General features: G+C 40.1%; 1 protein-coding gene across 3 annotated transcripts in view; it reads left to right on the plus strand.

The window, feature by feature from the left end:
• Positions 1 to 25,945, plus strand: part of cdyl (chromodomain protein, Y-like) — a 206,984-nt gene that overhangs the window by 173,684 nt on the left and 7,355 nt on the right. For all 3 annotated transcript variants that reach the window (XM_059945665.1, XM_059945666.1, XM_059945667.1), the window contains 2 exons: positions 14,577 to 14,749; positions 20,047 to 20,257. In XM_059945665.1, coding sequence (XP_059801648.1) covers positions 14,577 to 14,749; positions 20,047 to 20,257 — 384 coding nt within the window. The remainder of the gene's footprint in view (positions 1 to 14,576; positions 14,750 to 20,046; positions 20,258 to 25,945) is intronic.

Raw genomic sequence — 25,945 nt, forward strand, 5'->3', positions numbered from 1 at the left:
AATTACTTCCCCTAGTTCAGCTTCTTGGGGTACTTTTTTCAACAAGTATATAATGAGTGCAGAAAACTTCATCTATTTTCATTTATTTTAAGTTTTGTTATTTGCTTTCTTGTCTTTTTTTTAATTAATCTCTGTTGGCCCTTTAAAAATAAATTCCCAACCCCAGGCTTGCAACTATTCTTCACAATATGATACACCAATTCTCTTATTCTTGGTATTCCTTTCCCTTTTGGTTAGCTACAGATGGATCTTTCTTTTGTTGAATCCTTAAGTCTCTTCAAGATACATACCTTTGTTGATAACTATAAAATATTTCTTGAAATGTCTGTTGCTGTTCAACTATGTAATCCTTTGTAATCCAGATTTATAATACACCTAACCCATGTTTTCCTTTGTGCCTTTGTAATTGTCGTTATTTAACTTTAAGACTTTGTCTGCTCTCTTCGGCTGATGTTACAGCTGTGCTTTTTGAGAACAAGGAATTTCTTTGGTTTATTCTTCACTGAACATCACAGAATTGTACTATCACATTATTACCAGAAAAAAACACATCTTTATCTCCCCTTCACTCTCCATTTCCTACAAGGATTGCTCCCTTCTTGATTCCCTTATCCATTCATTCCTCCCCACTGATCTCCCTCCTGGAACGTATCCCTGCAAGTGACAGAAATCTACACCTGCCCATTCAACTCCATTCTGGGCCCCAAACAGTCCTTCTAGGTGAGGTAACTCTTCACCTGCGAGTCTATTGGAGTTGTCTACTGTATCCAGTGCTCATGATATGGCCTGCTTTACATTTGTGAGACCAAACATAAATTGGGGGACGACTTTGTCGAGCACCTCCAAAAGTGGCCAACCATTTTAATTCCTAACCCCATTTCCATGTGTCAGTCCATTGCTGCCTCTTCTGTCATGATGAAGCCATTCTCAGGGTGGAGGAGCAACTCCTCATATTATTCTTGGTGGCCTCCAACCTGATGGCATAAACATTAATTTCTCCTTCCAGCAATTTTTCCCACCCCCTCCTTCTATTTCCAACTCTAGCCTCTTTGCTCTTCGTTTCACCTGTCTATCACTTCCCCTGGTGTCCCTCCTCCTTCTCTTTCTCCCATGATCCACTCTCCTCCCCTATCAAATTCCTTCTTCTCCAGCCATTTGCCTTTTCCACCTATCACCTCCCAGCTTCTTACTTCATTTTCCCTTCCCCACCCACCTGGCCTCACCTATCACTTTCTAGTTTGTCTTCCTTCTCCTCTCTCCCCCCCCCCCCCCCCCGCCTTTATTCTGGCATCTTCCCCTTTCCTCTTTCCAGTCCTGATAAAGGATTGCAGCCTGAAATGTCGACTGTTCATTCATTTCTGTAGATGCTACCTGACCTGCTGAATTCCTCCAGCAGTTAGTGTGTGTGTTGCTCTTGATTTTCAGCATCTGCAAAGTCTCTTGAGTTTATCATTATCATTTTTTTTTTTGACAACCTACTGTGAGCAAATTGACTGCTGAATTTCAGAAGTACTTACTGGCTGGAGTGCTTTGAAACATCCTGATCGGAAGCACACACAAAATGCTGAAGGAACTCAGCAGGCCAGGCAGCATCAGTAGAAAAGAGTAAACAGTCGATGTTTGTGTGTGTTGCTTGAATTTCCAGCATCTGCAGATTTTGTTGCATTTGTAATTCTACATAAATGCGAATTTATCTTCCATTCTGTTAACCTATCACTCAGCTTCAACGATATATTTTGTGATTTACTAGTTTTTATGCTTCAAATTTTCTCTTCCGGTTAACTATGTTTTGTAACATCCTCAAAGTTCAAGGAGTTTCATGTCCTATGCAGATTACTTTTCAATGTTTTTTTTTACTTTTACTATTAAATTATAAGAAAGCAGTATTAGAGATTTGTAAGCAATTTCTATTTTTAAAATTAAGGATGTTTTCTATTAAGTTAATTTTTTATCCATCACATTGATATCTTCACACTATAAAACATTTACAGAAGCTGAGTGAGCATTTGTGGTGACCTTAATCTTTCAATTATTTCTTGTACATAAGTTTTCTAATCAGTTTACAGAAATATGTTAATATTCTTTTCATTAAATTGTTACCATAATCAGCACTTGTGTAGAATCTCTAACATAAAAATCACACCAAGAAGTGTTATCAGATTATAGCTAACTCCATTCTACCAAGAAGATATTTGGGCAGATTTCTTTTTTAAGAAAACCTTGGTTGTATTAGGTTTTGGTCATGTTAAAGAAGTTTAGAGAATTCCACAGCTTGGACACTGACAGCAAAAGATCAGATTAGTGACAGTATGTGTGAGTCTCAACTTTAGGTAAAGTATGACATCAAGATGCTAATCACTCTTGTTTAGTATTTTGAAGTTGGTTTCTTTTGTGATGAGTAGATCTAGATTTTATGTTTCATGTTCATAAGCGTTGTTTTGCTATCTTCATTCAAAGGAGCATTTTGCATTAACTTGGATCTTCAGGCTACGTCCACACTAGACTGGATAATTTTGAAAAGCTGGTTTTGCGTAAAAACGATAGGTATCCACACTAAGCGTTTTTAAAAATATCTCTGTCCACATTAAAACGGATATTTCAGCAAATCTCCTCCTACTGCACATGCGCAGGACGCATCGATCGAAAACAAGTGACATGTTTGGTGTCGAATCTCGCTGCGAAAGACTGGGTGCACGTTTGTTCAGTTACAGACTAGAAAAACTTAAATGACGGACAGGTGTTGACTCTCACGCAGGTGGACTTAAAACTAAAAGAAAACATACTGGAGCGTATGGAGGCAACCGACAGGGAGTTCACAGACAGTATGACCCAGCTGACTACGAACACTGAAAACCTGACTAACTCTGTTGCATTGATAAAGCCCCTTGTTAAATGTATAAACATGTCTGCATCAGTGTTGTCTTGTATTTCCGTACAATGTTACATTAGACTGTTACACATCTATGGCTAGAGAAGTACTTGCATAAAAAGGTAAACCATCTTCATACGAGCAAGGACAGAAAACAGGGCGAAGTGAGTATACTTATTTATTCAGTAAGTTATGGGTCAAAGTATTTGGTGAGTACATTTCTAACTCTTCTGGCTTCAGTCTCATTGCCATCTGTTCTGAAATTGTTAGGTTGCGTTCAAGAAAACAATGAAATGACGCACTGCCACCAGCATCTGTTCCGGCATGTCATGACAGCGTTTTAAAATTTCTCTGGTTACCCCATCCACACTGCTCCAGCCAATCCAGCATTTTCAAAATTACACACTCTGGAGAGCGTTTCTGAAATTCTCTGTTTTCGAAGGACAAAAACGCCATTTTAGTGTGGACAGAGAGTAAAAACGAAGAGAAAAAGCTTCAGTTACAGATTTATCCAGTGTAGTGTGGACATAGCCTTAGATTCTGTATATTGTACAACATCATGAATCCACAGAATGTGGCTTTGAACTGTTTTTTCAAGTTCTCACGTTGAAAATTTTTTCCATTTTTCATTACATTGTTGAAATTAAATAACTGTAATCGTGATATTGGGAGCATTTATTTCAGGAGTCATAGAACAAGTTAAAAGATGCTATTCAGTTATCACCTGAATAGTAATGAGATGAAAAATGAGCTGATGCATTTTGAAAGGAAAGATCAGGGGAAATCTTAGCTCTAAGGGATAATTAAGAGAAAGAATGTGGGAATTACACAGATAATTAAAAATTCAATGAACAAGTTATTGAATCTGTCTTTATATAAAATGCTTAGAAGATTGTGGATGTTTTGATCTGGCTCATAAGAAATATTAAAGTGCAACAGTAAAGCAATGTAAATTATGGACTGGTTTGAAGGCAGTTCTATTCTGAATATCTCATTGTAGATGTGTAAAACCATCAGAAAGCAGAAGTGATTAAATTGATAAAACAGAACCAACAGTACCAAATCTGTGATACTCTTTGTAATAGAACATTGTTAAATTGAGGAGTGCTGAAAATGAACAGATTTTACAGTTTCTTCATTGAGATCTATTTCCTGTTGCTTGTAAGCATGAGTTTGAAGTCATTAAACAAACAGAAGAGCAGATTAAAAGTTTTAATGAAAAGTAGTAAGGAATGGATGTGTTACCAGAAATGGTGGTGAAGTAAAACTTGTAATTGAGAATTTGTTAAATATTTGTATTAAGATAACAGCAAAGTGACTTTGCGACTAAGTGCATAGTTCTTTCAGTGAGTCAATAGAGTTGCACAGCACAAAAAATAGGCCCTTCAACCCAGCACATACATCCATAGCAACCATTGTGCTCACCCTTACTAATCTCGTTTAATCATGTGAATTTCACACTGTAACTACAAACCACATTTCCAGGAAAGTTGGGATATTTTCCAAAATGCAATAAAAACAAAAATCTGTGATATGTTAATTCACGTGAACCCTTATTTAACTGACAAAAGTACAAAGAAAAGATTTTCAATAGTTTTACTGACCAACTTAATTGTATTTTGTAAATTTACACAAATTTAGAATTTGATGGCTGCAACACACTCAACAAAAGTTGGGACAGAGTTAAAATAAGATTGAAAAGTGCACAGAATATTCAAGTAACACCGGTTTGGAAGACTCCACATTAAACAGGCTAATTGGTAGGAGGTGAGGTATCATGACTGGGTATAAAAGTAGCGTCCATCAAAGGCTCAGTCTTTCCAAGCAAGGATGGGTCGTTGCTCACCCCTTTGTGCCAAAATTTGTGAGATAATTGTTAGTCAGTTCAAAAGGAACATTTCCCAACACAAGATTGCAGAGAAGTCTTTCAACATCTACAGTACAAAATATCGTGAAAAGATTCAGAGAATTCAGAGACATCTCAGTGTGTAAAGGGCAAGGTCGGAAACCACTGTTGAATGCGCGTGATCTTCGAGCCCTCAGGCACCACTGCCTAAGAAACCGTCATGCTACTGTGACAATTATAGCCACCTGGGTTTGGGAGTACTTTGGAAAACCATTGTCACTTAACACAGTCCGTCGCTGCATCCAGAAATGCAACTTAAAACTGTATTATGCAAGGAGGAAGCCATACATCAACTCTATGCAGAAATGCCGGCGAGTTCTCCGGGCCCGAGCTCATCTCAGATGGACCGAAAGACTGTGGAACCGTGTGCTGTGGTCAGATGAGTCCACATTTCAGCTAGTTTTGGGGAAAAAAAGGGTGTCGAGTTCTCCGTGCCAAAGATGAAAACGACCATCCTGATTGTTATCAGCCAAAGGTACAAAAGCCAGCATCTGTGATGGTATGGGGGTGCATCGGTGCCCACGGCATGGGTGAGTTGCATGAATGTGAAGGTACCATTGACTCTGAGGCGTATATTAGGATTTTAGAGAGACGTATGTTGCCATCAAGGTGACGTCTCTTCCCAGGACATCCATGCTTATTTCAGCAGGACAATGCCAGACCACATTCTGCATGGGCTACAACAGCATGGCTTTGTAGACACAGTGTGTGTGCTTGACTGGCCTGATGCCTGTCCAGATCTATCTCCTTTTGAAAATGTATGGCGCATCATGAAGAGGAGAATCAAACAACGGAGACCACGGACTGTTGAGCAGCTGAAGTCTTATATCAAGCAAGAATGGACAAAATTTCCAATTGCAAATCTACTACAATTAGTATCCTGAGTTCCAAAATGATTAAAAAGTGTTATTAAAAGGAAAGGTGATGTAACACAATGGTAAACATGCCTCTGTCCCAACTTCTGTTGAGTGTGTTGCAGCCTTCAAATTCTAAATTTGTGTATATTTACAAAATACAATTAAGTTGGTCAGTAAAACTATTAAAAATCTTTTCTTTGTACTTTTGTCAGTTAAATAAAGGTTCACGTGAATTAACATATCACAGATTTTTGTTTTTATTGCATTTTGGAAAATATCCCAACTTTTCTGGAAATGGGGTTTGTAATTTCACATACCAATTCATGTGAGATGTGGGAATTTTGAGAGACCTCCAGTCTTTCTGATAACTATAGCTGCATGAAGTTCATATACTGTAATTCCTTACAAACCATGTTAGGGAACTGGACCCATAGCTGGATGATCTCTGTTTCATTTGGGAGAATGAGGAGGTTCTAGGAGCTACAGGAGGTGGTCACCCCTAATTTGCAGAAGGCAGGCAGCAATATGACCATCAGGAGAGGGAAAAGGAATGTGCCAGCAGTGCAGACTTCTCTGACTGTTTTCCCCCCAATAATAAGTATACCACTATGGATGCTGGTTGGGAGGGGTTGAGAACTTATGGGGAAAGTTACAGCAATCATTGGAGGAGCAGACAGGAGATGTGAAAGAAACACCCAGATGTGAAAAGTGATGTTGCCTCCAAGATGCCTGGGTTAGAGATGTCTCAGATCGGGTCCCCAGCATTACACAACGTCAAAAGTTGTGGTACATCTTGGTACCAATGACGTACTGTAGATAGAAAAAGGGATGAGGTCTTAAAGAGAGAATACAGCAAATTTGGTAGACATTTAAAAAGTAGTACCTCAGAAAGGGTAGTACTCTTTGGATTGCTGGCTGTGCCACATGCTAGTGAGGTTAAGAATGGGATAATATAGAAGATGAAGGTGTGGCTGAGGAACTGGTGTAGGGGGCAGGGTTTTAGATTTCTGGATCATTCATATCTCTTTTCGGGAAGGTATGACCTGTACCTTGAGGACAGGTTACACCTGGACTCACAGGGGTACCGATGTCCTTGTGGTAGGTTTGCTAGAGCTTTCAAGGAAGGTTTAAACTAATTTGGCAAGGGGCTGGGAACTGGAATGATGGAACAAAGAATGAAGCAGTTGGTATACAGGAATGCACACAATTTGCGGAATAAAGTAGATGATTTTGTAGTGCAGTTAGAAATTGGCAGTTCTGTGGTGGGCATCACTGAGTTGTGGCTGAAAGAAGATCATAGTTGGAGGCTTTAACATCAAAGGATACGTATTGTAACAAGAGGGTAGGTTGGTAGGCAAGGGGGTAAAGAGGGTCTAGTAAATAAATGAAACCAAATCCTTAAAGGTGACTTATGAAAATGTTGAATCCTTGTGAGTAGTGTTATATGAAGCTACAAAGGTAAGAAGATACTAATGGGAGTTACATACAGGCCTCCGAATAGTAGCCAGATAGAACAGCAGATAGAAAAAGCACATAATAGGGGCAATGCTTATGGGGTGTTCAATATGCAGGTAGATTGGGAAAATCAGGTTGGTGCTGAATTCCAAGGGAAGGAATTTGCCAAATGCCTATAAGATGGCTCTTCAAAATACCATGTGGTTGAGCCCAAGTCTGGATTGGGTGTAATGTAATGAACCAGATGTGATTAAGAAATTTAAGGTTAAGGAACCCTTAGGAGCCAGTGATCATAATATTATAAAATTCACCCTACCATTTGAGAGAAAGAAGCTAAAGTCAGATGTATCAGTAATACAGTGGAGTAGAGGGAATGACTGTAAGGGGACATTATCATGGATGATGGCAAAACAGCAATGGCTAGAGTTTCTGTGAGCAATTCAGAAGGTACAGGATAAATATATCCAAAAGAAGTAGTATTCTAAAGGGAGGATGATGCAACCGTATTTTGACAAGGTTCAAAGTAAATTTATTATCAAAGAACCCATACTGTATATCACCATATACAACCCTGAGGTTCATTTCCTTGTGGGCATACTCAATAAATCCATAATAGAATCAATGAAAGACCACACCAACTTGGGAATTCAGCCAGCATGCAAAAGACAGCAAACTCTGCAAATACAAAAAGAAATAAATATTTAATAAATAAGCAATAAATATCAAGAATATGAGATAACAAGTCCTTGAAAATGAATCCATTGGTTTGGGGAACATTTCAGTGATGGGGCAAGTGGTGAGTAAAACTGTCCCCCATTTGGTTTAAGAGCCTGATGGTTGATGGATAGTAACTATTTCTGAACCTGGTGATTTGAGTCCTAAGGCTCCTGTAGTTTCTTCCTGATGGCAGCAGTGAGAAGAGAGCATGGTGGTGGGGATCCCTGATGATGACTGGTGCTTTCTTGCAACAGTGTTTCATGTAGACGCGCTCAGTGATTGGGAGGGCTTTACCCATAATGGACTGGATCATATCTGCTACTTTTCATAAAATTTCCTGTTCAAGGGCATTGGTGTTTCTATACCAAGCTGTGAGGCAATCAATACACTCTCCTCTACACATCTGAAAAAGTTTGTCAAAGTTTTAGATGTCGTGCTGAATCTCTGCAAACTCCTAAGGAAGTTGAGGCATTGCTTTGCTTTCTTCATAATTGCACTTGTGTGCTGGACCCAGGAATAATAACATGAAGGAATTTAAAGTTGCTGACTCTCTCCACCTCTGATCATCCTCCCTGGTCAATAATCAGCTCCTTGGTCTCGCTGACGTTGAGTAAGAGGTTGTTGTCGTGGAATCACTCAGCCAGATTTTCAAAAGGAAGTAAAAGAAAGCATAAAGCAAAAGAAAGGGTATATAATATAGCAAAAATCTGTGGAACTGTGTGACTATGATCAAAGTCACTAGAGAGAAACTGAAGCTGATGATGTAGAAGTCTTTATTTGTCACAACAAGCAAGCATCATTCTGGAGACACTCTTGGTAGGGGCTCACAAACACAAAGATATATCACATTTTAATATCCTTAAGATCAAAGTTAAAGTAGATGATTATTCTCAAAACTTTTGATGACAGAGATCCAGACATCAAAATCAATGTTGTCAGGGTTGCCTCTGAGTACACAAATATGGTAAATACATAAAAACACTATACCTGTGACCATGTTTGATATGCTAAGTGACAACATCTATCTGGTCTACAAACCTGAACTTGGTGCAAATAACTTATCCGTGTTGCCTAATTTGATGCAAGCCAATTAACACAACACCGTTGTCTCAACATTTGGCTCTTACATATGCAATCTCTTGGTCTTTAGACCAATTTAACTTCAATATACTGCTTTCAAGTTATAATAAGAACTGAAGGTTAATTATAAGCTTCCTGAATTTATTTACATTTACAATAAGAACTTAAGCCTGTTTCTTGTTTCAACTAATATCTGCTATATTCATATACAGTGACATGCAAAAGTTTGGGCACCCCAGGTCAAAAGTTCTGTTACTGTGAATAGTTAAGTGAATAGAAGATGAACTGATCTCTAGAAGTCGTAAAATTAAAGATGAAACATTCTTTTCAACATTTTAAGAAAGATTAGTGTATTATTTTTGTTTTGTACAATCGTAGAGTGAAAAAAAGGAAAGGAGCACCATGCGAAAGTTTGGGCAGCCCAAGAGATTTAAACTCTCAGATAACTTTTACCAAGGTCTCAGACCTTAATTAGCTTGTTAGGGCTATGACTTGTTCACAATCATCGTTGGGAAAGGCCAGGTGATGCAAATTTCAAAGCTTTATAAATACTGACTCCTTGAACCTTGTCCCAACAACCAGCAGCCATGGGCTCCTCTAAGCAGCTGCCTAGAACTCTGAAAATTAAAATAACTGATGCCCACAAAGCAGGAGAAGGCTATAAGAAGATAGCAAAGCACTTTCAGGTAGTCGTTTCCTCAGTTCGTAATGTAATTAAGAAATGGCAGTTAACAGGAACGATGGAGGTCAAGTTGAGGTCTGGAAGACCAAGAAAACTTTCTGAGAGACCTACTCATAGGATTGCTAGAAAGGCAAATCAAAGCCCCCGTTTGACTGCAAAAGACCTTCAGGAAGATTTTGCAGACTCTGGAGTGGTGGTGCATTGTTCTACTGTGCAGTGACACCTGCATAAATATAACCTTCATGGAAGAGTCATCAGAAGAAAACCTTTCCTGTGTCCTCACCACAAAATTCAGCGTCAGAAGTTTTCAAAAGAACATCTAAACAAGCCTGATGCATTTTGGAAACAAGTCCTGTGGACTGATGAAGTTAAACTAGAACTTTCTAGCTGCAATGAGCAAAGGTATATTTGGAGAAAAAAGGGTGCAGAATTTCATGAAAAGAACACCTCTCCAACTGTTAAGCACTGGGGTGGATCGATCATGCTTTGGGCTTGTGTTGTAGCCAGTGGCACAGGGGACATTTCACTGGCAGAGGGAAGAATGAATTCAATTAAATACCAGCAATTTCTGGAAGCAAACATCATACCGTTTGTAAACAAAAAAGCAGAAGATAAAAAGAGGATGGCTTCTACACAGGGTAATGATCCAAAACACAATGGATTGCCTCAAGAGGCACAAGCTGAAGGTTTTGCCATGGCCCTCACAGTCCCCCAACCTAAACATCGTCGAAAATCTGTGGATAGACCTCAGAGAGCAGTGCATGCAAGATGGCCCAAGAATCTCACAGAACTGGAAGCCTTTTGCAAGGAAGAATGGGCAAAAATCCCCCAAACAAGAAATGAAGCTGGCTACAGAAAGCGTTTACAAGCTGTGATACTTGCCAAAGGGGGTGGTAGTAAGTACTGACCATGCAGGGTGCCCAAACTTTTGCTTCAGGCCCTTTTCCTTTTTTGTTATTTTGGAAGTGTAAATGATGGAAATAAAGAAGTAATCTTGCTTAAAATATTAAAGAAATGTGTCATCTTTAAATTTATGCCTTTTGGAAATCAGGTAATCTTTTACTTAGCTTTTACAGTAACAGAAATGTTGACCAAGGGTGCCCAAACTTTTGCATGCAACTGTAACTTCTGAATATACTCTAATAGGAAGCTAGATGATTGGGAAGTTTTTAAAGACCAGCAGAAGAAGACTAGAAAATAAATGAGTAAAAATGAAATATGAAGTTAATCTAGCCAATAATATAAAAATAAGTACCAAAAATATTTGTCAGATATATAAAGAGTAAAGGAGAAGCAAGAGTGGATAAATTCTACCCTTATTTGACTTCCCAGATTACACCACCTCACACTTATCCAGCATAGGCTGCATTCTAAATACCCATTATGTCTTGTTGCTGACTAGTTTGCAGAATTAAGTCAATTTGTTATCAGATCAATAAAGATAACAGCAGAGTTTTATCCTGAAAAGAGAGAAATGAGTCATGGTCAAGGTGGTAAAGCTTTCTTTACCATGCGTTAGTTATATTGTACATACAACATATAAGGGTACAGTATGGAGCAGGCCGTTTGGTCCGCATTGTTGTCCCCAGTCAATTCAATTTGAATTTAAAAGGCTACTAAACCCGTCACTTTGGCTTGCACATGTCTATATAGCTCCAATGTCTGCATATTCATGTGGCTATCATAGAACATAGAAATATGTTCTTCAGCACATTTACAGGCCCTTCAACTCGCAGTGTTGTGCTGATCATGTAATTTACTCTAGAAACTGCCTAGAATTTCCCTAGCGCATTACCCTCTATTTCTCTAAGCTCCATATACCTATCTAAGAGTCTCTTAAAAGACCCTATTGTATCCGCCTCCACCACTGTGCCAGCAGTGCATTGCATGCACCCACCATGTTCTGTGTGAAAAACTTACTCCTGACGTCCCCTCTGTACCTACTTCCAAACACCTTATAACTATGCCCCCTTGTGTTAGCCATTTCAACCCTGGAGAAAAAGCCTCTGGCTAGCTACTTGATCAATGCGTCATCATCTTGTACACCTCTATCAGGTCCCCTCCCATCCTCCATCGCTCCAAGGCGAAAAGGCCAAGTTCATCTTATAAGGCAGGCTCTCCAATCCAGGCAACATCCTTGTAAATCTCCTCTGCACTCTTTCTATAGTATCCACATCCTTCCTGTAGTGAGGTGACTAGAACTGAGCACAGTACTCCAAGTAGGGTCTAACTACGGTCTTGTATAGCTTTAACATTACCTCACGGCTCGTGAACTCAATCCCATATTTGATGAATACCAACACATCGTACACCTTCTTAACAACATTTCCAACCTGCGGAGCAGCTTTGATTGTCCTATGGACGTGGACCCAACATCTCTCTGATCCTCCACACTGCCAGAGTTCCAAAGTGAACCACTTCACACTTAACTGGGTTGAACTCCATCTGCCACTTCTCCAATTCTGCATCCTATCGATGTCCCGTTGTAATCTCTGACACCCATCATGACTAACCACAACACCCCCAACCTTTGTGTCATCAGCAAACTTACTAACCCACCCTTCTACTTCTTCATCCAGGTCATTTATAAAAGATTCTCTTAAGCATCTCTGTAGTACCTGCCTCCACTACCAGCCCTCTCAGAGTGGCTCTATCATGACCTGAATCTTAATTATAATATGATGTGGCCTGGTTTGCCAGTAGGTCACAAGTTTACATCTCCTAGAGAATGGATTGATATCAGTTGGACTAATTTTGTATCGATTCTATGTACAGATGAGAATTTTACATCCCATTATCCTGGATTGAAAGTGCAGATAGGTCCTAGAAATCCAAATAGTTTCTAAGACACAAGGTTATTTTATTTATTTAGAGATACAGTAATGTAACAGGCCCTTCCAGATCAATGAGCCCCAGGCTACATCTGTGGAATATGGGAGGAAATAGGGCAACTGGAGGAAACTCACGAAGTCACAGGGAGAACATACAAACTCCTTGCATTCACAGTGGAATTGAATTCAGATCACTGGCACTATAATAGTGTTACACTGATTGCTAAGCTATTATGCTTGGACCATTGACATTGCATGGAGCACAGGCTAATTGTTGCTTTGGTTTTCACTTTGCCAGAAAGTAGTAGGTTAAGAATTCTCTTCACTGGTTCTTCAGGTGATAAGTTGCTTCTGAGGACTGTGTCCAGAAGAAAATGAAATCCTGGGAGAACTTTAGAGCAAAGGATAAAAGAATAAGAAGAAATTGAAACATCATAAGCTCAAAACTTTGTAAGGTAGAAAGGTTACAGAAATACCATTATCAATAATGGAATTTGGTCTACAAAATCTGAACTTGGGTGGTGGGACAAGAAAACAGATTTGAACTTTGAGCTTTACATGAGGTGTAGATCTGAAATATACAGAGCACTTAGAGCAGTAATCAAATGAAATACACAGATCAGATTGAAATGTGCCTAATGGGGTTCCTGATTCAGATGTGAATCCATGTTTTAAGTTGAAGAAAGCTATTACTAACTAAAGAGCAGAAGGTAGAATAATTGCTGCTTATCCTTTCACTTTTTTGACTGGAAAAAAATGTTACCCAAGTGAGAGTTTTGTTAATTTGGATTTCTAAATATGTGTATCTCTAGCAAGCCAGTGTGTTTATTGTTGGTCCCTAATTACTTTTACTGAGTGGTTTGCCAGGCTGACACAGAGAAATGTTTTTCAGGGGACAAATGTCATGCAAGGTAATGATGAAAGCTGTTAACAGGTTTAAGATATTCAAACCAGCAAGATGGAATTTTAGTTCTTTCCTTGTATTAATGATGGATTGTTATTCACGTAATGTAACCATTACACTACAATTACTCCTGACAGGTAGCATAGTTCTGGTTGGTGGTGAATCTTGTTTTGCTTCTGGCATCAATTTACTGATTCATTAACTGTATGGGTAACATTGTGTTTTAAGTTCCTGTATCAAAGGTCTATTCTAATACTACCATTAAAGGTGGGAAGTTTTCATTTAAGATACCAAATAAATCTGGAATAAAATGACAGTATCAGTAATAGTAATGATGAAAATACATGATTGTTGCAAAACACCCACCTATACTTGAATGTAAGGGTTGGAAACAGGAGGTCATCTACCCCTCAAGTCTGCTCTGTTGTCAGGATCATGGCTAATATAATTTTTCCCTTGGTACCTTTACTATCCAACAATTTATTCTATTTTAAATTAACTCAGTGTCTAAGCATCCACAGCCCTGTGTGGTAGAGAATTCCAAAGATTTGCCACCTCTGAGTGAAGAAACATTCAGCTCCTCTGAGTTCTGAATAGCCTTGCCTTTTATTTTGGGACTGTGACCCCTGATTCACAACCAACCTGTCACAGTTTCAGGAGGATCATCTCTCATTCTTCTTACCTTGGGGTAGAGTCTACTCAATTTCTTCTCATATTGCATAATCGCAGAAATCAATATAGTAAATTTTTGATTTGCTGACTCTAACAAGTGTATCTTTCCTCTGTTGTTGACGACATTGTCTTTTTTTCATATTACGATCAGTCATGTTCTTGCTGACTCATTTATTCCTATATCCTCTGTCTGTATCCTCTTGAAGCCCCTTTACATTCTGCTCACTGCACAATTTCACTTTGTTTTGTGTCATCAGATAACTTAGAACTCAGCCAAATTGTTGATGCAGATCGAATAGCATTTGATTTGCTTACCCCTGCAGGATGTCTGCTCCCTTGCCTGGTTTGGTTAGTATGTGACTCCACACCCACAAACGTGGTGGATTCTTAAATGACATTTAAAATTGATTGATCAGCAACCTAATTTATTGGTTAATTAGAGACAGGCTAAAGATAAATAACAAGGTATGTTCTGAAACAAAGGAATATATTGAAACAAGTCTGTTTCTAACAGTGAATGCAATCTATATTTCTGGAATTGTTTTTTTTGTCTATGCAAAATTCAGTCTTAATCTGTAATCATTTTAATTGCTTTCTTTACAGGTTATGAAGGAAATGCAGAGTGCTCTGAATACTGCAGCAGCTGATGATAGTAAATTGGTTTTGCTAAGTGCCGTAGGAAGTGTCTTTTGTTGTGGTCTTGATTTTATTTATTTCATTCGACGACTAACAGATGATCGAAAGAGAGAAAGTATTAAAATGACAGAGTCTATCAGGTATGCATCTTCTAAAATTGAAACATTGCTGGAAATAGTATGGTAACTGTTTCCTTCTCCACAGGTACCACCTATGGCTTCAGTTTCTTGGACCTTCCAGAGAATTGGGAAGATAATTTTTTTAAGCAAGCATCAGGGAAAGTGACAGCTCAGTGTTATAGTAGAGATCAAGAATTATGAAATGATAAAAGGATAATGGTACAAAGCAAAATAGGGGGGTAATGAGATCGGGATAAAAAAAGGTCTTTCTGTATTTCAATATGTTTGTGAGGTGTGGGGTAGAAATGGCTGGGAGCAGGAATCTTGCTCAAAAGTTAAATCTGAGACTTTCAGATCAGTCATTTAAAAATGTGTAGTTCAGAAAGCTGTGTTTTTGGTCTGTTGTATTCATAACAACAAAAGTACATTTAGATTAATACTAATTGCTAGTTGTCCATAAGACCATATTAGATCTTAGACCATATAAGATATTTTCCACAATTAAGCCATTCGGCCCATCAGTCTGCTCTGCCATTCCATCATGGCTGATTGATTTCCTGCTCACCACTATTCACCTGCGGCCTTCCCATATTCTTTGACACCCTTACTGATCAAGAATCTATCACCCTCTGCTTTAGGTATACCCAATTACATTGCCTCTGCAGCCATCGGTAGCAATGAGTTCGACAGATTCACCATTCTCTAGCTAAAAGATCTGCTCATCTCTGTTCTAAAGGGATGTCCTTCTATTCTTAGGCTGTTTCCATCCTTCTACACTCCAAATAGAAAAGTCCTAGCTTTGCTAACCTTGCCTCATAAGACTTGTTTTCCAATTCAAGTAACATCCTGGTAAATCTCCTCTGCACCCTCTCCATAGCTTCTACATCCTTCCTATAATGAGGTGACCAGAATTGAGCACAATACTCTAAGTGTGGTCTCACCAGAGATTTGTAGAGTTGCAACATGACCTCTCTACTCTTGAACTCATCCTCCTGTTAATGAAGCCTAGCATCCCATAGGCCTTCTTAACTACCCTATCAACCTGTACAGCAACTTTGAGGGATGTGTGGATTTGAACCCCAAGGTCCTTTTGTTCATCCACACTCTTAAGTAACTGACCATTAGTCCTGTACTCAGTCTTCTGGTTTGTCCTTCCAAAATGCATCACCTCACACTTGACCGGATTGAACTCCATCTGCCATTTTTCTGCCCAACTCTGCAGCCTGTCTATATCCTCTTGTAACCTCCAACAACCTACAGCTCCATCCACAAATCCTCCAATCTTTGTGTCATCCGCAAACTTACTCACCCATCCTTCTGCCTCTATATCCAGGCCATTTATAAAAATCACAAATAGCAGGGGTCCCAGGACAGATCCCTGCGGCACTCCACTAGTCACCGACCTCCAGGCAGAATACTTTCCTTCCACAACTGGTGGAAATTTTACCAAAATTGACCCCTGGTCAAAATTTCTTTTACTGTGAATAGCTAAGCGAGTAAAAGATGACCTGATTTCCAAAAGGCATGAAGTTAAAGATGACACATTTCTTTAATATTTTAAGCAAGATTACTTTACTTCCATCTTTTACAGTTTAAAAATAATAAAAAAAGGACAAGGGCCCAAAGCAAAAGTTTGTGCACCCTGCATGGTCGGTACTTAGTAACACTCCCTTTGGCAAGTATCACAGCTTGAAAACGCTTTCTGTAGCCAGCTAAGAGTCTTTCAGTTCTTGTCTGGAGGATTTTCGCCCATTCTTCCTTGCAAAAGGCTTCTTGTTCTGTGAGATTCTTGGGCCGTCTTGCATGCACTACTCTTTTGAGGTCTAGCCACAGATTTTCAATGATGTTTGGGTCGGGGACTGTGAGGACCTTGGCAAAACCTTCAGCTTGAGCCTCTTGAGGCAATCCATTTTGGATTTCGAGGTGTGTTTAGGATCATTACCCTGTGTAGAAGCCATCCTTTTTTCATCTTCAGCTTTTTTATAGATGGTGTGATGTTTACTTCCAGAATCTGCTGGTATTTAATTGAATTCATTCTTCCCTCTGCCAGTGAAATGTCCCCTGTGCGACTGGCTGCAACACAAGCCCAAAGCATGATCGATCCACCCCTGTGCTTAACAGTTGGAGAGGTGTTCTTTTCATGAAATTCTATACCCTTTTTTCTCCAAACATACCTTTGCTCATTGCAGCCAAAGTGTTCAATTTTAACTTCATCCGTCCACAGGACTTAGAAGCATAGAAAACCTAGAGCACAATACAGGCCCTTTGGCCCACAAAGTTGAGCTGAACATGTCCCTACCTTAGAAATTACTAGGCTTACACATAGCATTCTACTTTTCTAAGCTCCATGTACCTATCCAAAAGTCTCTTAAAAGACCCTATCGTATACGCCTCCACCACAGTTGCCGGTAGCCCATTCCATGTACTCACCACTCTCTAAGTAAAAAACTTACCCCTGACATCACCTCTGTACCTACTCCCCAGCACCTTAAACCTGTGTCCTCTTGTAGCAACCATTTCAGCCCTGGGAAAAAGCCTCTGACTATGCACATGATCCATGCCTCTCATCATCTTATACTCCTCTATCAGGTCACCTCTCATCCTCAGTCGCTCCAAGGAGAAAAGGCCAAGTTCACTCATCCTGTTTTCATAAGGCATGCTCCCCAATCCAGGCAACATCCTTGTAAATCTCCTCTGCACCCTTTCTATGGCTTCCACATCCTTCCTGTAGTGAGGCAACCAGAACTGAGCACAGTACTCCAAGTGGGGTCTAACCAGGGTCTATATATTTGCAACATTATCTCTCGGTTCCTAAATTCAATTCCATGATTGAAGGCCAATACTCTGTATGCCTTCTTAACCGCAGAGTCAACCTGCATAGCAGCTTTGAGTGTCCTATGGACTCGGACCCCAAGATCCCTCTGATCCTCCACACTGCCAAGAGTCTTACCATTAACACTATATCCTGCCATCATATTTGACCTACCAAAATGAACCACTTCACACTTATCTGGATTGAACTCCATCTGCAGCCCAGTTTTGCATCCTATCACTGTCCCGCTATAACCTCTGACAGCCCTCCACACTATCCACAACACCTCCAACTTTTGTGTCGTCAGCAAATTTACTAACCCATCCCTCCACTTGCTCATCCAGGTCATTTATAAAAATCATGAAGTGTTAGAGTCCCAGAACAGATCCCTGAGGCACACCACTTGTCACCAACCTCCACGCAGATTATGACCCGTCTACAACCACTCTTTGTCTTCTGTGGGCAAGCCAGTTCTGGATCCACAAAGCAATGTCCCCTTGGATCCCATGCCTCCTTACTTTCTCAATAAGCCATGCACGAGGTACCTTATCAAATGCCTTGCTGAAATCCATATACACCACATCTACTGTTCTTCCTTCATCAATGTGTTTAGTCACATCCTCAAAAAAATTCAAGCAGGCTCGTAAGATATGACCTTCCCTTGACAAAGCCATTTTGACTATTCCTAATCATATTATACCTCTCCAAATGTTCATAAATCCTGCCTCTCGGGATCCTCTCAATCAACTTACCAACCCACGGAAGTCAGACTCACTGGTCTATAATTTCCTGGGCTACCTCTACTCCCTTTCTTGAATAAAGGAACAACATCTGCAACCCTCCAGTCCTCCAGAACCACTCCCGTCCCCATTAATGAGTCAAAGATCATTGCCAGAGGCTCAGCAATCTCCTCCCTCACCTCCCACAGTAGCCTGAGGTACATCCCATCCAGTCCCGGTGACTTATCCAACTTGATGCTTTCCAAAAGCTCTAGCACATCCTCTTTCTTAATATCTGCATGCTCAAGCTTTTCAGTCTGCACTGCAATCACCAAGATCCTTTTCCATAGTGAATACTGAAGTAAAGTAGTCATTAAGTACCCTTGCTATTTCCTCTGGTTGCATACACACTTTCCCACTGTCACTCTTCATAGTGTGACATCAAGTGTTTCCAAAATGCATCAGGTTTGTTTAGATGTTACTTTGCAAACTTCTGACGCTGAATTTTGTGGTGAGGACGCAGGAAAGATTTTTTTCTGATGACTGTTCCATGAAGGTCATATTTGTGCAGGTGTCACTGTGCAGTAGAACAGTGCACCACCACTCCAGACTCTACTAAATCTTCCTGAAGGTCTTTTGCAGTCAAACAGGGGTTTTGATTTGCCTTTCTAGCAATCCTATGAGCAGTTCTCTCGGAAAGTTTTCTTGGTCTTCCAGACTTCTACTTGACCTCCACTGTTCCTGTTAACTGCCATTTCTTAATTACATTACGAACTGAGGAAACGGCTACCTGAAAGCACTTTTCTATCTTCTTATAGCCTTCTGCTTTGTGGACATCATATATTTTAATTTTCAGAGTGCTAGGCAGCTGCTCAGAGGAGCCCATGGCTGCTGATTGTTAGGACAAGGTTTGAGGAGTTAGGGTATTTGTAAAGCTTTGAAATTTGCATCACCTGGCCTTTCCCAACGATGACTGTGAACAAGCCATAGCCCTAACAAGCTAATTAAGGTCTGAGACCTTGGTAAAAGTTATCTGTGAGCTCAAATTGCTTGGGGTGCCCAAACTTTTGCATGGTGCTCCTTCCCTTTTTTCACTCTAAAATTGTACGAAACAAAAATAATACACTAATCTTGCTTAAAATGTTGTAACGAATGTTTCATCTTTAACTTCATAATTTTTGGAGATCAGTTCATCTTCTACTGACTTAATTATTCACAGTAACAGGAATTTTGACCTGGGGTGCCCAAACTTTTGCATGCCACTGTATATCATAAAAATCGATAGGAAACTAAAGTAATTAATAGTTTAGGAGATTCAAGAGATTGCAGAAGCTATAATCTGAAGCAAAGCACAAACTGCTGGAATAACTCAATGGATCAAGCATTCTCAGTGGAACTGAAGAAATTATTGATGTTTTTGATTGAGACCCTGCATCAGAACTCGTACATTGTCTCAACCCAGAATGTTGACCACCCATTGCTTTAAATAATTAATAGCTTTATTTGAAATTATTTATATTTTGAAAGCAGATTGTGGGACTTACTAAATTATATAAAGATTAACTGTAAAATTGGTCTATTGTAATATACAACTTGCCAACATTGGGTTTCAGCTTGTTTAGCTCTACATCTGAAATCTTCGTTAGTTATGCAAATCCAAGAGATATTTTGAATAATATATAATGTTTTGTTTACCTTTACTTCTGTGCCACATATTTATGTTTAACATTGACTAACAAAGTGATGTTAAATGGAATTCAGATTGATGCTTTTTTTTCCACTTTTAGGAGTTTTGTCAATACTTTTATTCAATTTAAGAAACCAATCATAGTGGCCGTGAATGGTCCTGCAATTGGTCTTGGAGCTTCCATTTTACCCCTTTGTGATGTGGTGTGGGCCAATGAGAAAGCATGGTTTCAGACTCCTTATACTACTTTTGGACAGACTCCAGATGGATGCTCATCTCTGACATTTCCCAAAATAATGGGTTTAGCTTCAGTAAGTTTGCATTTATTTTCAAATCATCAAGTGTATAACTTGTGTGTGTGTGTGTGTATGTGTGTGTGTGTGGGGGGGGGTGCACTGTATGTGTAAATTCTGAGAATTTCATTTTGTAAAATTCAAGATCATTCTGTCCTTAACTGTATTTTCTGGAATGCTTTGTTTATTCGTGGTGGCTCTTTTTCCCTAGTTTAATTGTTGTCTCTTTGGTTTTTACACACAACTCTTTAATACAATATGTTTACTCATCTTTAATTCAGTATGAAAAAGACTTACTGTCACAGTTTTCTTATCATTAAAATCATTCAGTGAACAAATCACTTACAATTCTAACACTCTGGTTCAGTGCTCAGGGCAATCACACAGCATCGAACTAAATCAATCCCAGATGAGCCACCACACTCTAGTTCTGTCAGCTGCGTAAATCAAGGGAAGACTAACTCTGGCCCTGCCAAACATATGAGATTGAGGTGCAATACCCCATTTGTGTGGATGCTGCGAGATCTGTTACCATTACAAATCAGTACCGCGAAATAACAAGACAGTACACCATATACAATTAAATTATTTAGTTTTATAATTCTTAATTTGACTAAAAGGTTAGTAAAGAAAAAACAAAAAGAAAAGGGCCCATTTTAATGAAACAGTCCAATGTGCACAAGTTGGAGCTCATGATTTCCCTTTCACCAATCCTCCATCGATTTCCCCAGGCTTCGTCGACTCCTGGCCCCACTTCAAGTCCACTCCTTTCTGGCATCTATGATCTCTCCTTTTTGGCTGTTTCTCTCTCCATTGCCCCCCAACCAAAAGACTCAGCTCACCCTGGTGTAGGCACACAGCACGAAAACACACTCCCTTCATTGGATGGCTCACATTCCAAAGCACGTGTTATCACTAACCATAACCCAAACGCTGCTTCTACAGAAAGACCGTTACATTAGCAGTGAAACCTTTGCTGGGGTGTTACACTGTTACCCCCCAACCAAAAGTAGTCATATCTTCATGACATTGAGATAATTTGCCACCCCTTCACACAAAGCACAAAGTCCAACCTAGATGAAAAAGGCAATGACATAGCTCCCCAAGGCGATAGGTGCCAGACTCTGTTTCCCCGGTGCGACATAGGCCAGCCTATCCTGCGGTCTCCTGATTCTCCTTACCCCCTGATCAACTTCATCAGGTTTCAACACTCCTCAGGATACCTCTGGTCTACTAGGCGAGGCCTCTCCCGGTCTTTCACATGTGTCCTCCTGCAACTCGGACCCCTCTGTCCCTTGGCTGAGCCCCTCATCATCAAGGTCCTGCTGAAACCCAGTCTGTCCACAGATGGACACTTGATTCAGCGTGAGAAGGGTTGGGAATCTCTTCCTCAATCAGTGGGGAGTTAGCAAAAGGCAGTATTTACCACCACTCCCCCACGTCCTCATCCTCCGAGTCAGTAGCCCATTCAGGGGCGGGGACTGGTCTAATCTCTCTTGCTGTTAGTCCTTCAAATGCCCCGCATTGCCGCAGAGTCCTCTTACTAGGTGTAAGCTTTGGGTCAACCCGCATCTCTTGTCTTTGAAGAAGAGGTGGTTCTGATGGAGGATCTTGACAGGCCCATTCCCATCCTCTGGTTTCACCCAGAAAACTGGTATGTTTGGCATTTGACTCTCCACTACATAGGGCATAGCCGCCCAGCAGTCAGCCAACTTATGCTTCCCAGGTAGCCCCAAGTTCTTTGAGGACCTCTTAATTCTTTGTTTCTGCTTGGCAGCCGTGACCTCAGCATATTCAAGCCTTTTTCAGCTCCCTTTTCATATTAGGCACATACTTCAAATAAGTCTTCAGTGGTAGGTCTTCCTCACTAGTCCCAAAACAAAGGTTGATGGGCAACCCCGCCTCGCGCCCAAACATCTGGTAATATGGCGAGTATGGTTAAGACTGGAGACTTAACTTGCGATTCGGCCCGCTCCCCTATTCTCTGCTTTTCCCAGAAAGTATGACCAGTCCATAGCCCTCCCTCTCCTGGGGTCCCAATAGTACCAGGCAGTTCCACCACCATTACATCAACACTAGTCTGAACTAAAACAAAGTCTTTGCTCGCCAGTTTATTGAACCTCTGCCCCATTATCGTAACTTTTCCTACAGCTTTTAACAGTACTTAAAAGTCAAATTAGCAATTTATCAGGAGTAGGAATATCTACTCCACACAACATGCATGCATTTGTTACCTGAAACCTCATGGATTCACACCACCACTCAACCCCGGCAGCATTCATACCCACATATCGTAATCACTTTACTGGATAATAGTTTAACACAGACTTTAACACACAACCCACTGGTTCAATGCTCAGAGCAATCACACAGCATCCAACGAAATCAGTCCCGGATGAGTTCCCACAATTGTAACACTCTGGTTCTGTTGGCTGCATAAGTCTGGGGAAAGCAATCTCTGACCCTGCCAAACGTGTGAGATTGTGGTGCAAAACCCCAAAATCTCATTTGTGTGGATGCTGCGTGATTTGTTGCCCCGTTAGAAATCAGTACCACAAAATAACAGACAGTTCACCATATACATGTAACACTTACCCAAAAGGCTGGTATATGTCTATGGGAAACGGAGATCCAGCCACTCACCAACCCACCTCCCGTTCGCGCAGGTGCTGTGAGAATCGAGTTTATGCCTCGCGCCCGCCAACAGTATCAAACCCACAACAAATACCGTTATGAAATACACTTTAGAGTTTACTAAAATTAAAAGAGTATTAGGCAATACATATATATATATATATATATATATATAAGGAAAAAAACAAAAGGCGCCAACTTATCAAAGTTCAGTCTGTTTAGTGCACTCGTTGGAGCTCAACCATCGAACCAATCGACCCCTCGTCGCTTGCCTCCGACTTCCACGTCTTCCACCCCGGACTCCCCGGTGGTCTAACGAGCGCACGTCCACCTCCCTCGGCGTCTTTCTCCCGACTCCCCCCACACCAAAAACTCGCGAAAACCCCTCCCCAAGTTCCCAGCCTCACAAGACACAATAACATTCCCCATTGATTAACAAATGAATACAATTACCATATCAGCCATTCTAAAGCGAAACAACGGCGAGAGAAACACTTATCCGACAAAGAAGCATTCCTACTCGTAACAAACCAAAGAAGCCATTTTGAGTAATATACACAGGACATTGTACATACAATTAAACGATTTAGCCTTATAATTCTTAATTTGACTAAAGGGTTAGTAAAGAAAAAACATAAAGGGCCCATTTTAATGAAACAACCTAATGTGCACAAGTTGGAGCTCACGGTTTCCCTTTCGCTGATCCTCCATCGATTTCTCGTCAACTCCCTGCTCCACTCCAAGTCCACTCCTTTCTGGCATCTACGATCTCTCCTTTCGAACCATTTCTCTTTCCATCACCCCCGAACAAAACACCCAGATCATCTCGGTGTCAGGCATGCAGCACGAAAACACACTCCCTTCATTGGACAGTTCACTAACCATAACCCAAACACTGCTTCTACAGAAAGACCATTACATTACAGGGTGTTACACAATCAAAACAGAATGCATGGAGACTGCTTACTCATTCATTTAATGGTAAGATCATTGCTGGAAAGGTTAGCATTTTACATCTGTTATACTTATCCTGAGTGCAGAGAACCAGATTTTTGAATTGCTGCAGTCCTGCTTGTGCAACTATTCTCACAAAGTTGTTGCTAGGCCTTTATCCTGGAACTGTCTTTCTGACCATAGAAGCTAGAAGGTCAAAGCTTGGCTTTCTATTTCCCAGAATGATGATGATCAACTTGGAAGCCAGTTGTAGATAATGGAATTTTCAATCACCTGTACACCTCAGTTACAGAAATTGTGGTTTTAAGCGATGTACTTGGAATGGTAGTGCATTGTGTGCATAGTGCATTTGTGATGCAGAGATTAAATGTTTAATATAGTAGGGTATGATTCTAAGAACCTGTTGTCGGGCTATAGCTTGACTAGTCTGTGCAACAGTTTTGACATCAGTTCATGAAGCTGAGTTACAGAATTAAGTTTTGCTCAGTACAGGGTTCATGCTAACTGGTTCTTGCCATTTAGCTTTAGCATCTATTTTGCTAACTGAGAGTGAAAAATAAACCACATTGCCCTAGGTGTGACTAGGTCTGAATGGACATTGGTGACCTCAGTAGGTTTTCCTTACTGTAATCTGATAATTTAATGGCCTTCGTTACTTAGACTACCCATCCAAATTCTGGATTATTTAATAATCTGAATTTAAGTTCTTTAAATGTTGAGATGGAATTTGAAGTCTTGTCTTTGGGTTGTCAATCCAAACCAGCTCAGTGGGTGACTGGCAACTTAATTTCTGTATCACCATTCCTTGGTCCAAATAAGGGGAGAGTGGGAGAGGTGCAATTGGGACAGTAGATTTTGAGGCTGAAGCATTTTATTGTTTATGAAATGATAACAACAGCAATATTAAAAAGGGAAAAAGAATCATTGTATGTTTGGATGACTGTTTTGCTTCTCAATCTTTCATCGGCTTGCTGTAGTTTTCCTCTTTCTAAATTGCATATCACTAATAGACACTGCAACTGTTATACAACAGTAACTACAATGTGGTGTAGTGAATGGCACTCTCACTTTTGAATCAGAAGTTATTTCATGTCACCTTATTAATGTTTATTGCAACTTCTGTAATAAGATTGTAATGTCTTATAGATTGTCATGTTCTGTTACTATTTATTATGATAAAATGTTCTTTATTTTTGATTGTTCAAAAGAGGCTGTTTTAAACTTGGCCCAAGGTGTGATGCCAATTTCTCTCCTTTGTTTTTGCCATTACTTTAGGTAGTAAAGGAGAACAGTTCTTACTTTATGTTTCTATTTATCACTTGCACTAAACTAAAGCTGAATAATGAATCCAAGGGAATTTATTGTGAGTAGGATATGTCTGAGTAATTGAATTGTTTCATAGCTGGCACTTTATATAACTATTCATATCCTTCATTAAGCACTCCAAGGCCCACACCCCTCTCCCCTCTCCACCATCTCAACAACAGAATGAAGGGTGAGAGACAAAATGAGCTGCTCTGTGCTCTCTACTCCCTTTCCCTACCACTACTCCCTTTCCCTACCACTACTCCCAACCCCAGTACCTGTTTTTGCAATTATCTAGGTGTAGAGGTTCTTGAAGCTTAAAAATTTGCCAATCAGAATTTCCCTTTTCCACATACAGAGCTTTCCCATCTGACTATTTTTTCCACCAGCTGCTCTTTATTGGCTACTTATCATGGAATCTTCTTCAAGCAGTTCACCTTATTCCTCAGTTTTCCAATAAAATCTTCTCTCTCAGATGCAGAGACTTTAATGGTCTCCAGCCATGATTTCTTGCTGAAGCAGTTTCATTTCCTTAGAAGGATTTGTTATCCTTTGATTTCAACTTCCCTTTCAACTATCCTTCCTTCTGCAACTGGATACCTGTCTTCCTCATCAGCAGACCTCAATCAGTGAGGATTGGCAACAACGTCTCCTCCTCGCTGACCATAAACACAGGCACATCTCAAGGCTGCTTGCTTAGCATCCTGCTTTATGCACATGTCTGTGTGACTAAGCACAGCTTCAATGCCATCTTCAAACTTGCAGATGACACTACTGGTGTTGGACAAATCACAGGTGGCAATGAGTCAGGTT

The sequence above is a fragment of the Hypanus sabinus genome, chromosome 20 (assembly GCF_030144855.1).
Source record: "Hypanus sabinus isolate sHypSab1 chromosome 20, sHypSab1.hap1, whole genome shotgun sequence".
Taxonomy (NCBI): Eukaryota; Metazoa; Chordata; class Chondrichthyes; order Myliobatiformes; family Dasyatidae; genus Hypanus; species Hypanus sabinus.